The sequence below is a fragment of the Aricia agestis genome, chromosome 11 (assembly GCF_905147365.1).
Source record: "Aricia agestis chromosome 11, ilAriAges1.1, whole genome shotgun sequence".
Taxonomy (NCBI): Eukaryota; Metazoa; Arthropoda; class Insecta; order Lepidoptera; family Lycaenidae; genus Aricia; species Aricia agestis.
Window position 1 is genome coordinate 17,335,880 of NC_056416.1, and position 18,085 is coordinate 17,353,964.

At 41.2% G+C, this 18,085-nt stretch overlaps 2 protein-coding genes across 4 annotated transcripts in view; one reads left to right on the top strand and one right to left on the bottom strand.

The window, feature by feature from the left end:
* Nucleotides 1–1,509: 1,509 nt before the first annotated feature.
* Nucleotides 1,510–7,881, top strand: LOC121731893 (mucin-5AC-like). The gene is made up of 11 exons (XM_042121568.1): nucleotides 1,510–1,571; nucleotides 1,847–1,866; nucleotides 2,241–2,447; nucleotides 2,535–2,606; nucleotides 3,473–3,712; nucleotides 3,827–4,033; nucleotides 4,553–5,447; nucleotides 5,562–5,971; nucleotides 6,050–6,166; nucleotides 6,331–6,525; nucleotides 6,698–7,881. The coding sequence occupies exons 1-11, from the start codon at nucleotides 1,510–1,512 to the stop codon at nucleotides 7,645–7,647; spliced, it is 3,375 nt and encodes a 1,124-aa protein (XP_041977502.1). The 3' UTR covers nucleotides 7,648–7,881.
* A 99-nt stretch (nucleotides 7,882–7,980) lies between these two features.
* LOC121731715 (rhomboid-related protein 2-like) overlaps nucleotides 7,981–18,085 on the bottom strand; it is a 31,857-nt gene continuing 21,752 nt past the window's right edge. For 2 of the 3 annotated variants that reach the window (XM_042121302.1, XM_042121301.1), the window contains exons 2-6: nucleotides 11,070–11,486; nucleotides 10,591–10,743; nucleotides 10,182–10,357; nucleotides 9,787–9,956; nucleotides 7,981–9,337 (exon numbers count right to left, since the gene is read on the bottom strand). In XM_042121302.1, the coding sequence (XP_041977236.1) occupies nucleotides 9,213–9,337; nucleotides 9,787–9,956; nucleotides 10,182–10,357; nucleotides 10,591–10,743; nucleotides 11,070–11,438 (993 nt within the window). In that variant the 5' untranslated portion in view covers nucleotides 11,439–11,486 and the 3' untranslated portion in view covers nucleotides 7,981–9,212. Of the gene's footprint in view, nucleotides 9,338–9,786; nucleotides 9,957–10,181; nucleotides 10,358–10,590; nucleotides 10,744–11,069; nucleotides 11,487–14,137; nucleotides 14,161–18,085 lie in introns of those variants that run through there. The other variant, XM_042121303.1, reaches the window with a different exon arrangement.

The following is an 18,085-nucleotide window of genomic DNA, read 5'->3' on the forward strand; positions in this document are numbered from 1 at the left end:
CCTCATTCACAGATTAAAGAGGATCGGCGTTAACACGACTCAGTATTGCTCCGCAATTAAAAATAAATTTGAAGTAGAAAAAGTGACTTGTTTGGGAAAAAAATTTAACCAGGCGAAGATAACAGTGTGTGCCAACTGGATTGCAAATTATTTGTGAGTTTAAGACAATATTTATATCGCAAAAAGGACGTATTCAACTAAATAATTTAATTAACTACCCTACATATTTTTTTACCAACATTCAAGCGCATGAGCGCCTGGCAAAAAGATATAGCAAAACCCAAATTCAAAACTGCCGATAAAAAGCAAAGAGTGCCTTTATTAGTGAGAAAACGCCTGTCGAAATTATAAAGCAAGCTCTTTTGTGCGTGACATGGCGGATTCGCCTTCTACTTGTACAGATTCAAGTTGAAGGAGGATCCGTCGTGCCTGTGTCAGCCAGGAGTTGAGGAGACGGTTCCTCACCTGTTACTCGAGTGTCCAATTTTTGCTAGCAATAGATATGATATTGAGCAAAGATTGGGCATATCGGTGACGGGTGAGAATCTGCCTGCCATCCTGGGGGGGGAAAAGAGGGATTTGTTTCTCTCTTTTTGTAAGAGAATAGTTTGTGCTACTAATAAGAGAAATTCGAGTATGTTATTGTGATTCTTAAGCTGTGATATTAGGGTAGTTAAATGTTGTGCTGTATTTTTATTGTTTTTAATTTTGACATTGATAATTTTTAATCGGAATGTTATTTATTTGAATTGTTAATTATTAATCGTTAGTTAGTTTAATTGGAATAATTTTATAAGAATTTAATATTTGAATGTAATATACTTAATTTTTAATGTAAATTGATTGTTATGTTGTAAAAACTTAATTGTAAACAACAAGCCCTGACACCGTTAGGGGGGATGAGTATTAATAAAAAAAAAACCCTACCTCATTCACGCCGGGTTAAATCGCTATCACAAAACGCACGTCGCGTCGCGTCTCGATGTCAACATAACTGACCCAGCGGTACAATAGAATTACAATTAATCGCTGTTAACTCGTATGCAGGATCCAAATATCCTGTCAGTTTTTTAACATGGATTTTTAATAAACCATACGATTCATTCATTACTATGTCCGACGTTAGATTTGATGCTTATATATACGAAATCTAATAAGTAGTAGGTAACTATTTGATTTCGTATACCCAATTTTTATACAGATCGAATAGTACATCTATACATGCCCTAAAGAATTATTATCACATTGTATCATTTTTTTTATGAAATAAGGGGGCAATCGTGCTTCCGTCGCCCATGGACACTAGCAGCATCAGAAGAGCTGCAAGTGCGTTGCCGGCCTTTTAAGAGGGAATAGATTAATAGGGGAGGGTAGGGAAGGGAAGGGAAGGGAATAGGGGAGGGTAGGTAAAGGAATAGAGTAGGGGAATGGGCCTCTGGTAAACTCACTCACTCGGCGAAACACAGCGCAAGCGTTGTTTCACGCCGGCTTTCAATTCATGAATGCAATATGGTCGCTCTATCATCTATGGTTTCTAATACAATCTGGTTTGTGGTCAGCGGGCGCGTGCGGTACTGTTAAGTGTTAGGTGCGGTACCGCGTAACCCATTTGCGGCGGGCGGCCCTGCGGCCAGGATCGCCCCTCGCCCCTCGCCCCTCAAACCAGCCAGCCGTTCCCACGCTCCACGAAACTCGTTTGCAATAAAACTGAAGTGCCTTCATTATGATTGAGGAAAACGAATGGAGACATTACGATTGGATTGGGCTACAGGCGCGATAGTCTTATGTTGTAGGGTCGGTCTATGGCTGGCTGGAATTATTCACCCTAATTTTTATCCCACTCCAGCCAAAATAGTATAAGCGGAGGTTTGGTCTCACATGGAGTAGTTTCTCAATCTTCAGAGTTCAGACAAGGGCACCAAACACTTGTTTAACTGCTGCTTTTCGGTTCTGTGTTTCCACTCTCTAAAAATCAGTCAAGTAAAGCAAAGCAATGCTAATAATTAATATGTAGCTTATAGTTAAAGATACAAGTTTCTCATTATTTCTTTGTTTTTTTCAGCAAACAATGTAAGCGGGAGCCGGGCTGTTCGCGCCATCAAACATAATAAGCTATCGAGTAAGTTAAATCCGTTATTTCTGTTTAGACACAAAAAAATCTTTATCGGTAATTAAAAGGAGATTACTCATCCTCAGAAAATCTTTACTCGTAATACACGCATACTTTGTGGTGGTTCCAGGGAAGGTGGAGCTGCCAGCGGGCTGCCTGTACAGCGGGCGCTGGCACGGTGAGGGTCCGGTGCGCGCTGAGGCGTGCCTGGAGTGCGTGTGCGTGCGCGGCGCGCTGTCGTGCCGGCGCCGCGCGTGCGCCCCGCCCCCCGACCCGCCCCCCGCCTGCCACCTCCAGCAAGTTTCCGGAGCCTGCTGCCCCGAGATCCACTGTCCAGGTTAGTCTTCCTATACAGGTCTGATACACCTAAGATAAAGATTCGGACGAGTGCACCTTCTTAAGCATAGCAAAAATATTTTTTCAGATGGCGTGATAAAGTTGGATCAGACGGCGTCCGCGAGATTGGACGACTTTACACCGGAATCTATGAGCCAAGGTTTGTTAAATCTTTAACTGTGTAAATAATACGATATAATATGAGGAGTAGTGTAGACGATTAGTAAGTACTAGCTGTTGCCCGCGACTTCGTCCGCGTGGACTTCAGTTTATAGCGCGCGATGTCAACAAAATTGGTGTCAAAAGCTTTTATAAAAAAAAAACCCTGGTAAACCTTAAATCAAAACAGCTGTGCAGTGTGCACATAATATTTCATTTTTTAAAATTAAACTTTACATTTTATGCCAAATTTTAAAGCTTATTTAGCCCCCCAATTACGAGTACACAACTTTACCCATAAACTATTTATCATTGATAGGTTTAAAATATATATGTATTATCTATGGGTTTAAGGTTACGTCACTGTTATATATAATATAAAGTATTGACTTATTAAATAACGTAAAAAAGAAATAACAATCGAAAAAAATCGAAAAAAAAACCCAAGTGTATGATGATACCACCTCTTATAGAAAGATGTTGGGCAAGCGTTAGCGCAATGTAAGAGACGCACGGCGCCATGAATTTTTGGAACTAACTTAATTTTAACAAATTTTCGTATTTTCACCCCCTTACAACCCTTTTTTCGAGGAAAAAAATAGCCTACGACCTTTCTCAGGCTTTAGACTATCTGTATACAAAATTTCATTACAATCGGTTCGGTAGTTTTGGCGTGAAAGCGAGACAGACAGACAGACAGACAGACAGACAGAGATACTTTCGCATTTATAATATTAATTAGTATAGATTGTCAAACCTTGTAATGTAATGATTATACCGGTGGTAGGCACCGTAGTATCGACGTTCGGTAAAGTTGTTGTAAAAAAATTACTCCGAATAAAAATATTTTTGATTTGATTTGATCAGGAGTAGTTCTGCCGGCGTGCGTGGAGGGCGGCACGGTGTACGCGGCGGGCTCGGCCATGGCGTCGAGCGTGTCGTGCGAGCAGTGCTTCTGCCTGGGCGGGTCGCGGCGCTGCGTGCGGCCCGCCTGCCTGCCCCCGCCCCCCGGCTGCCGCGCGCACCCCGCGCCCGGCGCCTGCTGTCCGCAGCGCTACTACTGCCAGCACGTAGACACCACACCACCGCAACCTCAAAACCATCATGGTGAGCTATTTAGAAATTACCAAGGTTTTAAAATAAAAATTTTAATTAAATAATCTTTTCTTTTAATGAGAAATACTGTTGTTCGAACAGTAATGCTTGTAATAAAAATTTCAGACTGCCAGACAGAAGACGGTCAATGGGTTCGGGAAGGCGAGGGAGTGCCGGCGCTGAGTTCGGACAAGTGTACTCAGTGCTTCTGCTTGGGAGGAAAAATACTGTGTCAGAGTCAGTCCTGCGCACATAAGCTGAAAGGCTGCACGCCGCTCGTGCTGCCCGGCCAGTGTTGTCCTCATAAGTATATCTGCAACGACCGGAGCAATAGTAAGTGTTCATTCCAATGTGGAAGTGCCTTTCTCTGGCACGGCAAGGAAGGTAGCATTTTTAGGAGCGTAACTTATAAAAAACGGTGGTCTCCTGAAACGACTCTTTATTTCATGTCACCAAAAAAAAAAAAATTAAACTAGCTGTCCCGGTGAACTTCGTGTCACTTTAAAACCTGCCCTGGACTTCTACGAATGTTTTAAGACTAAAATCAGCCCAATCCGTTCAGCCGTTTGCGAGTTTTAGCGCGACTAACACATTTGAAAATAAATTTTTATATATAAGACTAGTCTTATACAGCTAGCTGTCCCCGTGAACTTCGTGTCACTTTAAAACCTTCCCTGGACTTCTACGAATATTTTAAGACTAAAATCAGCCCAATTCGTTCAGCCGTTTTTGAGTTTTAGCGCGACTAACACATTTGAAAATCCATTTTTATAAATAAGATTTTCAATGGATAATAAAAAATGGATCTTGTCAGTTTTTAAAAGGAATAAGTTATGTTATTTGCTATTTCAGATACCATATCAAATTTTAGTAAACAAGATAATCTGATAGTGGCATTGAACGAGAACAGATCCTTCCATACATCTAAATCTACTAAACGTGAAACAACAGTTAAGGCAGCCAGTTCGAATACGAACAAGAAGTCGACATCCCCGACGACCACCACGACAACTAAACCGACGACGACAACAAAACCAACTACTACTAAACCCACAACAAAAACAAAAAATACAGAAACCACTAAGACGACGACGACGGTAAAGAAAAATTTGGTTACTAAAGTTGGGAACATGACCAAGACTGGTATCACAAATAGTGAAACATCGAGAAACACTATTAAGGATATAAACGTAAGTTTAGCGACCACACCAGTACCTAAGGTTAAAAAAGAAGTAACCACAAAGATACCAACAACGGTAACGGAGGAGAACACTACACCAGAAAGTTTCACAGAGATTACGAGCACAGAACAACCCGAGAGGAGTATAAAAATTATCATTAACGGAACAGTGAATTGCACGACCGAACTGTCTTCGTCGACTCTACTACTAAATACAACAAACACAAATGATACAGTTTGGATAAACACTGAAATACATCCTCGAATACCTATGTTCAATAAAGAAGAAATAGAGGCGCACACCTCTTTACCAAATGAGATCATAACGAATAGAGTATTTAATGAAGATTTTGATGAGAATGAAAGCTTTACTATAAATGTGACGAGTTCCCTGCGTACCAACATGAGCAGCCCAGCTCTTAGTACCACTACCACATCGACTACACCACGGTCTAAAACGGTACCACCCATAATGGTCGATGGAGCAAACGCATCAAAGTCAAAGAAAGACGAGTTAGACTTTGACTACAACGAACCTACATTACCACCGTCGCTGCCTAATTTAAAGTAAGATCTTAAATGAGACGATGTAAATGATATCTGTATATTTCACTTGTATGAATCCACTTTTTGTGGATTGCAAATATATGGCATAAATAATATTTGTAAAATGTTTTTCAGGATAATTCCTTTCGTAGCAGCGGATGCAGTTGTCGATGATGAAACGTTACCAAAAGATAACTTACCATTCACAGCAGTTGCGCAAGACGAAAAGTACCCTGTGTATTTTCCAGGACTAGAAAATAAGGAGCTTGAATATCCAATTCGAAGAGAAGACGATTACAATGCTAATCAATATCCGATATTCGTATCAAAGAAAGAAGATAATAAGAACTATCCTTCTTTGACTAACTTTGATAACTTTAATACAGGTAACGATAATAACCTGACTGATGCGTTACCAGGAATGCAAAAATTCATGACCAAGAAAACGAGCGGTAATAAAAATGAAATCAAAACATCGGAACCAAGCATCGACAATAGTAGAATATCGGGATCTAGCCTGTTTTCTCCACCAGTAGAGACAGAAGGTACTATACTATTGAGCAAAACGAGCATACTAACGTTACGTTATTTGAGTTGTAACACTATTACTTAAACTGTTTTAGGTGGATTCATTCCTAAGGGGCCCGGCGGTATCGATGAATATTACTCCATATATCCAAGTACTCCGGCGGGTCCGACGATGCCCCATCTTACGACTTCAATGCAAATAGATACTAAAGGTCGTATTTTTTATTTTATACAAAGCTTAGTTTTCACTAAGTTTTCCTACAGTTAGATATCCTACAGTATGCTGAAACTTTTTATATAATATTTTAATAGGCTTAGCCGGCGTGAAATGTAGGTGACATTAATAATAATAAGGCAAACACATTTTTGCTTCCAGAGGACTGTATATCTAGCACCGGCCAGCGCATATCCGATGGTGCATCAATTGAGATGGGTTGTTCGCTGTGTATCTGTGCGTGGAGCGAGCTGCACTGCTCTCCCCGTCCCTGTCACACACCACCCGGCTGTAAGTGGCGCACCGCCAGCATGCACTCACACGATCTTTGCTGCGGGGAGTTGATTTGTGACTATGGTAAGACTAATTACATATTGTATCTAACTAAGATTCTATAAGTATGAGTATTGAGTATTCTTTAGGTTTTTCATAGATTAATAAAATAATAATAGTTTCAAGGTGCACATACCTAACCAGCTTATCTATAAATTGTTACATATTTAATGAATAAGTTCTGTTTTAATTCCAGATAATAAATACCCATCAGTAACGACTGATTCAAACAAGATGATTGAAAAATCTTCTGAAGCACCTTCTAACAATACTGCGAACGACTCGGTCAAAGTAGCAGATAATGCAACTGTAAATAATACAGTAAATACGATGCAAAAGGAAACACAGAAGATATTAATTGGATATAATGAATCACCTTCAGAAAATAAAACTCAACTTGAAGTATCTACACAACAAGTTCCACTCGCAACTGCAAAGGTCGAAGTCAGTACAACCAAGGCACCAATATTCACTGAACCTTCTGATAACAGCAGCAACACTCAGTCACTGGAGTACGACGAGGACGAAGACGATGATGAGGGATTTTCTCTGGGGAGCGTATTAAAACTACTACTCAGTGAAAGTTACGACACCAAAACTACCACTTTAACACCCACTAGGAAGACAACATCACGCGTAACAGAACAAGAATACAGACCAACTACGCCCAGAATAGAAACACCACCGAAAGATTTCTACGACACGCACAACGAGTTCATACCTATGCCGCCATCAATAGTGCCCTTCAAGAAGATACCGATGCCTAATCCCATTACACGAATCGATCACCTTCTGCTCGGTGAATCTAATGCAATCAGAGATACAAGTCCCCGGCTTCCGACCACAACTAAACCGACGCCAACGACTAGAAGATATACCGTGAAGACGACGCAGCCGCCGTACACGAGCAAGCCGACGACGATTAAAGAAGTAATACCGGAGCCGACACGACACGACAACGACATACCGTCGGTGGAGGTTTCTCGGCCTCCGCAGCCGCTCGGCCTGGGCCCGCTGAAGCTGGCGGGCTGCAACATCTACGGGCAGATGTACCGCGTGGGCAGGATCATCACGGAGCTGTCCACACCCTGCCAGGAGTGCCGCTGCACGGAGTTCGGGGTCCACTGCACCGCGCTCGACTGCTGAACTGTTTGCAATATTGTGATGAAGTGTTACAATCAAATTGTCGCATTTAAAGTGCATTTATAGTTAACGTTGTACAGTAGAGGAGTAATTAAGATTATATTTATTTAGTTTAATATCAGTATTTACGCCGGCGTTGATCTCACGTAGTAGTACCGTTCATATTTTATATTAATTTTCACGAACGATGTGAAACATACATTTGAGAGTAGCTTGCCTCAATATCTTAAATTTTAAGTATTTCCAAGGATGTATAGGAATAAAATATTAAACAGGATATTTGTTTCATTGCATCGATGATGCCGGTCAATCGGATATGAAAAAAATAGATAAGTGTGTATATAAGATGGCTTTATTAACAAGTATCACAAAAGGACATCAACAAAATCATCACAACGACAAATAGCTTGTGACTTCGTTTAATGTTCAACATTCAAAATAATACAGTCTTCACATGAACACCTTGGAAGTTACACAATCACATAACGACATACCAATAGCAAAAGTCAACAATTTCAAACATAATAGAGTGCGCGAGCACTGTTTCTTTGTACCAATCAATCAATCAATAGACATTTGAATAACGCATAATAGGTATAAATAATGAAAATTCTTATATTCTTTATGTAGTGTCTTTTGATATGTTGGTTAAAAATCTTCAAATGATATTATAATACGGGGTAATCTAGATGCCCAAAATGAAAAGGGGACAGAACTTATATCGGACTAGAGTGAACGTTATAACGTCACGTTGGCAACTATAACTTACCAAGTCATCAGAGTATATTTTATGCCATTTTATGCACCCTAAGGTCATCCATACTCTTTTCGAGAAGCTCCAAGATATATGCTTCGTGTTTCTCTACATCTCATTAGATGATCAAAATCTTCTTACTTTAAAACTAGTTGCCGTTATAAAAACAAGGCATTTTTAAGTCAATTCGTTGCGTTTAAGTTATTTCACTTATGTAAATACCTATCTAACAACAATGTACACTTAAAAATATATTTCAATGTTATTTATATGTACAAAATTTAAAAAAATTGTATAAATGTAAAAACACATAAGTACCTTCCCTACTGTTATCATATAATCGGTATTTGGTTTACAATTATCTTACAATGAAATCAATAACGACTATGAGGTTACACATGAAAAATCACTAACAGTTTCTTTGGTTACTTCATTAGACCTGTACAAAATCGCCTAAAACAAACCCAGCGACAGTATGACACGTATCAAAATATACTGGAAGACTGAATTTTGTGCGCACTTTTTACATTGTACTCAATTCGGTTACATAATAATTATTCCTTTAAGCGTACGTATGTACTGCTTACTTCGTCTATTTCATCGTCTGTACCATATACCAGAGCTTTATGTACACTTTAACAGTCAACAACTAAACTACATGAGTATTGAGGTTCACGTCGGTTTGACTAGCGAACACAAGATGTAGTCCCTCAGGGACCGCTACTCAGCCCAGAGTTCATCTATTGACTTCCATACTCAGCTGACAGTGCAAATATTTTCTGTATAGCTTGTTCCTCGTCTGGAAGACGATCTATCAGGTGCCGAGCTCGACCTGGTACTTGTGTATGTAGAACACTGTCATGGTGAGTACACCCGTCATCAGCAGCACGAACGAGCCGACCCGGCAGATCTCTATGTAGGCTTTCGACGAGTTTTCACCTGGAAATGAAAAGGAACATAATATTTTAAAATTATGGCAATTTGAAGATACCGAGGATTTACAATTACTTATTGACTAACTTGCAACAATAATATAACATTTTGTAGCCTGTTGCTTTTAACACGGCAATAATATCTTTACACAGATTGCTAATACATAATTGAGTTTGACAACAGCGCCGATAGTCACTAGACTGCGTGCTAGAGTACACAAAACATACAACAGATGGCAGCACCGGTGAGGAAATATTTAGAATACTAGAGCAACGCCAACCGGTATCTAGTATATTACCATAGGTACCGTAAAGAGCTATAATATGCACTTGTACGTTAGTCTCTACCTGTGGCACAGAATAGATAATCCGATGGTAAGAATCGGATTCGGCAGTGTCTTCGTTATGCTCGTTTTCTTTTTTCTTCTATTTAATTGTTATAGAAATATCACACACCGGTAAAGACTATAAAGCCGAGCAGTAGGCCGAGCAGCGCGCCGAACACGTGCGCCGGCCACGCCACGGGCGAGCCGTCCGACGGCGCGTGCAGCAGCGCCACGCCCTCTGACGCGCCCAGCACCAACACCGACAGCGGACGGAACCACCACAGCGGCACGTGACCGTACCTGAAACATAATACAGCTTACGTTAGAGAATCCCGTCATAAGATTGTCCCTTTATAAGCCTCTCCATAAGATTGTGTTCAGAGTTTACTGACTCGAATTGGATTTACGAACATTGATGTGGTAAATGAAGATTTCTTTACATTGAGGAAATCTAAGCTTTAATATTATAATGTAAGAAGCAGACGCTAGGTTATCAAAAATGATGAAAAAAAATGTAGTAAGTACCTCAGGCAGACGTTGGGTATGTGCGCGGTGAGTAGCGCGTACACGGCGGCGGAGGCGCCCACCACCTTGACGCGCGGCTGCAGCGCGCTCGCCCCCAGCGCCCCGCAGCCCACGCCCGACACCCACACCAGCGCCACGCGCGCCCACCCCTGCTCGCGCTCCAGCCGCCAACCCACCTGGAAACATATTCAATAAATCAGTACTCATACACTGATATAGAGAATAGAGATCTTAGAATAGCGACGTGTGTAGTTTAGTTAATACATATATTACATTACTTTTTTATACTCAGAACAGGCTTTTTAAATATATACCCGTAACTTTGTTGCTCCCAAATCAAAGCTTAACTTACTTGAAAACAATAAAAAAACAAGACAGTTTCTTCGGTATAACAAGAAATGGTACGTACAGCGAGGGCGACGAGGGAGTTGAGCACGAGGTGCATGGGCGTGGCGTGCACCAGGCCGTAGGACAGCAGGCGCCAGGGCTCGCTCCAGCGCGGGCCCGGCAGCCACTCCAGGTGCGCCTGCCACCGCGCCGGCCCGCACAGGTGCAGCAGGACCTAGGGAATAAACATGTTTATGTGTATCTTAAAGATTTGAAGGAATATAAACTAAAAAAAGTTAAATTGTAAAAAGCTGCGGGGATAAATTTCAAATACAGAAAGAACAATGTTCATTACTAATACTGTGATCAAACGTCCACCAAGTTTCTTTAATTACTGATTGCTATCAGTATTTGCATAGTCTATGTTGTTTTGTTTAATTATGCTAATTCCTTATCATCAAAATGAAATCCAATGCTACTACTCAATTACTTATCAACTGTTACTTAATTAATTATTATCGTTTTATGATTATTATTGCGTATTAATCGAGGAACACTCACGATGATGGCGATCATGGATATAATGAAGTAGGGCGGTCGGAGCGCGTCGAGGATCTTCTCCTTCCGCTTCTGGAACTTGGTCTTCGCCGAGACGCTCGTCTGCTTCGTCAGCGGCGGGCACTTCAGAGTCTTCCTGGTGAGGGTGAGGTTTATCTCGTACTGGCGGCGCGGCGTCGACTTCGCGGTGTGGCCTAGCAGCCGGCGGCTCTCCCCGGGGCTGTTGGTGCGGCTGTCGCCGGGCGCGTCCTCGGTCTCGGTCCAGGCGCGCGCCGGCGGTGGCAGGTCCGGCAGGATCCGCCGGCCCTGGTGCACGGGCGCGTACTCCTCGCTCGGCCTCCTCGCCTCCTCGCAGTCGGCGTCGGGGGCCATCGTTCCCCGAGGTCATCTCCGGCCGTCACGACATGTCGCCGGCCCGCGCTGCAACATAGTGACACGCTCAGTCCGGCGCCCGACATTTATACGGGCATTACAGGAAAACAATTACGGGAAAATTAGTCAGAATCTGGCGATGGAAAGGAAACTGACAGTGTATTCAGTTTTGCGGTTCCCCAATTATGGTGGTGTCCTTAACTGTTACATTAATTCTGATAACTTAATCCGTCATGTTGTCGGGTCAAATATAGCCGTTCGCTTTCTTTGTGGTATTTCGTACTCCAGTTGCGTTTGTAAAATATTAATATGTACTTTATTCTCTAGTTGAGTACCAATAGATCTCTACCGAACTTTTAAGAATTTGGATGTGAAGTGTATATGTTACGCTCAAAGACCGAAAACGCTCAGTGAGCGAAAAAATGGCTCACAACGCGTTGTGGTCATAGTGAAACGGCCACGACGCGAAATTCGCGTCGTGGCCCTAGTGAAAACGGCCACGATGCGTTCTGGTAATGACAGAAATACCACATAGCGAAATTCGTGTCGTGGCTGACGTGCTATTCGACCACAACGCGTTGTGGTAATCGAGAAAAGCCATGACGCGTTCTGAGCATTTAAAAACAGCCACGACGCGAATCCGTGTTGTGGCCCTAATGAAAACGGCCACGACGCGTTCTGAAACCAGGTTAGTTACTCAGGAGTAATTTTATAGCGTCCAACTCCGCCCAAGTGTGTGCGCAATATACAAGAGCACTCTGGTTTCAATTAAACTAGGCCAGTTACGAGTGAGTAATTTTATAGTGCCCAAGTGTGTGCGCAATACACAAGAGCATGTTACGCAGGAGTAATTTTAAAGTGCTCAAGTGTGTGCGCAATAAACAAGAGCACTCTGGTTTCAATGAAACCGGTCCAGTTGAGCAGAAGTCATTTCATAGTGCCCAAGTGTGTGTGCAATACACAAGAGCACTCTCGTTTCAATGAAACCAGGCCAGGTACGCATGAGTTATTTTTATAGTGCCCTAGTGTGTGCGCAATACACAACAGCACTCTGGTTGTTACGCTGGAGTTATGTTTTAGTGCCCAAGTGTGTGCGCAATATACAAGAGCACTCTGGTCTCAATGAAACCAGGCCAGTTATTGCGCACGCACTTGGGCGCTATAAAATTACTCCTGCGTAACACGGCCTGGTTTCAGAACGCGTCGTGGCCGTTTTCAGTAGGGCCACAACACGAATTCGCATCGTGGCTGTTTTTAAATGCTCAGAACGCGTCATGGTTTTACTCGATTACCACAATGCGTTGTGATCGAATAGCACGTCAGCCACGACACGAATTTCGCTTTGTGGTATTTCTGTGATTGCCAGAACGCGTCGTGGCCGTTTTCACTAGGGCCACGACGCGAATTTCGCGTCGTGGCCGTTTCACTATTACCACAACGCGTTGTGAGCCATTTTTTCGCTCACTGAGCGTTTTCGGTCTTTGAGCGTAACATATATACTGCATGTTCTGCGACGTGTTGGTTTGCACGCTATTAACAACGTGACATTGTTGCTGTATAGCGCAATATATAATATTATGTTGTAACTTGTAGTGCGTGTATGTGTGTGTTGTTGTTATCCTGTGCCTTACGGTCTGAAGTACCTAGACGTAGGTATTCCCCCGTAGATATCTCCACTGTAAACAAAGTAACAGCTGTGCAATTAACCACAATGTTATGGTGGGTTTTCACCCGCGCCGCTATACGCGTTACCTTTTGGCTGTAATTCAGCATTTTCGGCTCGATGATATCGTCGCGCTGGGCTCTTAAAATACTTAAGCTTATTAATTTTGTTTACACTACATAATATTTTGTGCATGACGTAATATGTATTTTGTAAAATTTATAATAAGTAATTACGAGTATATCTCTGTGGCCATGCAAAAGACATTTTTTTCAGAGTTTGTACAATTGCAAATAATTAGGTTGGTAATCGCTTAATTTATTTAAAATGTTTATCTCACCACCGTCAAACGAAAGCCAACGACTACGTGGTGTATTCCTGCGCTGCGGCAAGTAAGCCACATGTCGATTGTCATGCCCATATTCCATAAATAGTGTTGATGATATGATGGGCCCATGTTCGTACATGTTGTCACTGTACATGTACACAGCTAATTATGCCAAGCCATCAGCGGTGTCAGCTGCCAGACCAACGTGTTGATCTCACAGATATGCCTGACTCAGGAGGCAGGATGAATATTCAAACACTGATCAGTGATCACCTAAGCTGATAGTGCTCTGTGCCAACTGTCTGCCTAGTGCGTCGCCTACTAATATTGATACTAGGTGTGGGGAATGTGCATGAATAGGGAATATTACGAAAAGGTCGTGCAGAGGGCGCTACTAGCACATACAGTAAATAATCCGACCAAAATTCGACATGTTGCACAGTGCACAGTGCACAGTGCACACGTCAAACGTCGAACAAAACTTTATGTTTACTGTCTGTGCTTGTGCTGCCATCTAATATAAAAGAAAAAAAAGAGCTAATATTAAAGGTTTCCTAAACTTAAATAATAGAACATAAGTTTCGGGCTAGCCACCACCTTTTGCGCCTGTTTCTCATTAAATAAAAAAGTATGATAGAACCACAACACGGTTGTTCATGGTTCTATCGTACCTACTTATTTATTTCGAATTAAAGAAATTTGACTTACAGAATATGTTCCTTATTCCTTTTCAGGAAAATTTCGTAAGCACATAAAACTGAAGTTGGCTATAAAACCTATATAATAACTGGCTATAAAATAAAATCACCACACTTATCTATCGCGAAACGATAACATATTACATCAGTCACATTTAGAACATAGAGAAAAGTAAATATAACATAAATTGATTTAGAACGTTTGTCACTGTCATAATAATATATACTTTTTTTTTACCGAGCACAAACATTAACAATTTTTTTAACATCCGAAAACCACGTCTGTGCTCACAGACGTACTCAATGAGGTAGTAAGAATTTTTCGGGTTCTTATCTTAGCAGCAAACAAATTATTCTGCTAAGTGCTAGTAACTAGTTCGGAGCACAACAAAAGAATTATGGTTTCCGAGAAAAAAATAATTTATTACCTACCTGTAGGCTGCAGCTTAGCGATACAAAAATATGAACAAACTTTTAGCCTAAGACAAAATGTACACCCGTCTTTCGGAGGCGTACCTAAATATTTACACAAACTACTAAGACGTGCTTATTCACAATTTTTTTTTTCTTTAAAGTAGATGGCCCGGTGAACTTTCTATCACTTGTCTCCAACTATACAATGTGTCCCGACACCGGTGTCCGATCCTTTAATGTCATGACTCATGATCTATGGCATATTTTATCGACAAATTGGCCCTCAATTTTTTTCTCTCTCTCACGGTTGTAAAATGGCAACCATTTTAGTTTTTCTCAGGCTTTCACACTTATCTGACCATTACTTCTCATGTAAATATCCTATGAAGATAAAAAAGGTCTCATTTGATAGCTAAACTTGTGGACTACGCTTACACAGGCAATATGTTATGAATTTCGTGGAATTAACAATAGAAAAACGAAAGTTTAAGAAAAAAAATTGTGTATTTTTTAATTAATGGGTTTTTGTGAAAAATCTAACACATTAAACTGGTTCTTTTTTATTTTAAAAAGATAGAGGAGGTTTTTATCTTAAATAAATTCTATACTTAAGTTAAAAGCTAAAAGAGCTGCAGGTGCGTTGCCGGCCTTTTAAGAGGGTATACGCTCTTTTCTTGAAGGTTTGCAGGTCGTATCGGTCCGGAAATACTGCTGGTGACAGTTCATTCCAGAGTTTTACAGTGCGCGGCAGAAAGTTACGCGAAAAACGCACTGTGGAAGACTGCCACTCATCAAGGTGATGAGGATGGTATGTTTTTCGCGTGGGACGATAGCGAAAAGTTGCAGGTGGTATGATTCCGAACAATTCCTCAGAGCACTCCCCGTGATACAACCGATAGAGGATGCAGAGTGAAGCAACATCTCGGCGTAATTCCAGGGGGTCCAAGCTGTTTGAAACACTATGGCAGTCAACAATTCGAGCAGCCCTTCGTTGGATACGATCCAGAGGGAGCAGTTGGTATTTTGGCGCCCCTGCCCAGAGATGAGAACAATATTCCATATGAGGCCGAACCTGCGCCTTGTAGAGTTGTAGGCGTTGGTCCGGACTGAAGTACTGTCTCGCTCTGTTAAGAACGCCAAGCTTCTTCGAGGCTAATTTGGCCTTACCCTCAAGATGATATCGGAACTGGACTTCGCTCGATATGTTGACGCCAAGTATCTCAATGCTAGGGGAGATGGTTAAAGATGTGCCCTCGAAACGAGGATAAACGACCATTGGTGACTTTTTAGTGGTGAACGCGCAGACTTGTGTCTTGGCGGGGTTGAATTGGACTAAGTTACGTCTACCCCATTCAGATACCTTCTCCAATGAATTCTCCACCTTAGACACAAGTTCGTTTCGACTCTCAGTGACATTTTGCCGAGAAATATTAGGGGAGCCGGTATATACAGCATCACCTGTATTATCATCCGCATAGCAATGAATGCCTTTGGTTTGTAACATGTCATTGATATGCAGTATGAATAGAGTAGGCGATAGCACACAGCCCTGAGGGACACCAGCATTAACAGACTGAGTTTCCGAGCATTCGCCGTCAACTACGACCTTTATGCTTATGACCTTTATATATTTTCTTACATATTGCCTGTGTAAGCGTAGTACACAAGTTAAGCTATCAAATGAGACCTTTTTTATCTTCATAGGATATTTACATGAGAAGTAATGGTCAGATTAGTGTGAAAGCCCGAGAAAAACTAAAATGGCTGCCATTTTACAACCGTGAGAGAGAGAAAAAATTTGAGGGCCAATTTGTCGATAAAATATGCCATAGATCATTAAAGGATCGGATACCGGTGTCGGGACACATTGTATACCTTCCCGACTTCTACGAATATTTCAAGACTAAAATTAAGTAAATCGGTTCAGCTGCATTAAATCGGTTCGGCTCCATTTCTAGCGAGACAAATAAAATTTAGTATTAATTTTTATTTATAATATAGATTAGGAATAGTTTGTAGACTTTACACTAACACTTATTAGTCTTCAAAAGCTATGCCTTCCGTTCTACTCGCGAAAAAAATATTTTGTACCTGACTCACAAACAAAAGGCTAAGCAGTCTTTGTTGTTGGCTTTATATAGGGAGGACTCAAAACTTTTTTTAAATAATACACTGTTCACAATAAACGCACAGGTATCCCTTTTGCACTTTAGTCGTTACCTACAGGTAAAATAAATATACAGGGTGTAACAAAATAAAATGATTATACTTTAGGGTGTGTATGTGTCCCTATTGAGTTCACTGTGAAATTAGCAGCACTGAGAAAAAAAAATGCGCTTTGTATGGGCGCTCCAGCATCACGAATTTTTCCATACAAAAGTCCGGCCAAGTGCGTGTCGGGCCACGCGCAATATAGGGTTCCGTAGTACCACTAGTTTTTTTTTAATTTTTGTATGATCAATGAATGTACATTTATAACGTGTTTTACACTACTAACAACATCATCTCAGTTACTTTCAAAGGAATTTGAACGAAAAGTTCCTTTATACTTCACCGGATACATTTTTTTTATTGATCGACTATTACTCAATAACTTATGAAGTGTTCTTAGCCGTGATAGTATTCCTTTTAAATTCAGCATATTTCCTACTCCCGTGAAATTTTTCACATTTCCAGAAGCAACCGTTTAGCTGGTGGAAGGGGGGGACACTGGACTCCAATGATTTTTCCACTTATAATTTAATATTTCACAAAGGGATCCCTAATCGGAAAATTATCTATGAATACTCATAATATTTTTAAAAAAACCTATCCAACGACACCCCACACGATGGGGTGGGCGCGAAAAAAAAATCATCCCCGCTTGATGTGTAGGGCAGGTACCATAAAAAATATTTTTTTAAGATTTTATGTACCATTTTGTTGGCATCATTAATATGTGTATTCATGCCAAATTACAGCTTTGCAGGCCCTATAGTCTCTGAGCAAAACCGCGGACAGACAGACGGACGGACTGACCGAAACTATAAGGGTTCCTATAAGAAAGAATACCACAGTTAAATTAAGTAACAGTATATTTATTTACTACATTCATTATATTTATCCCATATCACACAATATAGACAATCATTATAATATTATATCTGATATTTATTCATCACTTCACTTTGTGCTAATTAATTTAATAAATACATTACCACCAATCACACTTAAGACTTTAAATCACACTTAACGTATAGAACCACACTCTGATTCTTCACTATTACTTCACAACACTATCAGCTTTTCGATGTTCACTTCACTATAATTTCCCCAGGAATGAACCCGTTCGATCGTGTTCGATGATTTTATAGGGACTCAACAGTCAACCATCCCCTCTGTGAGTGACGCCATCTTTCCGCCATTAAGTCCTCCATATTGCTGTCACTGTCGGAAGTGACACCTAGTGGCGCCACCTATACCCGAGCGATAACATCCGGCCGTCCTGTAATTGCGCTCGTCCTCGAGCAGCAACTTGGTCTGGTGCAGGAGCTGAGGACATACA

Coding starts and splice junctions, on each gene's coding strand:
- LOC121731893 (XM_042121568.1), top strand. CDS start 1,510: ATGGTCGCTCTATCATCTATGGTTTCTAATACAATCTGGTTTGTGGTC. Junction 5,972..6,049: donor TCCACCAGTAGAGACAGAAG/GTACTATACTAT, acceptor AAACTGTTTTAG/GTGGATTCATTCCTAAGGGG. Junction 6,526..6,697: donor GGAGTTGATTTGTGACTATG/GTAAGACTAATT, acceptor TTTTAATTCCAG/ATAATAAATACCCATCAGTA.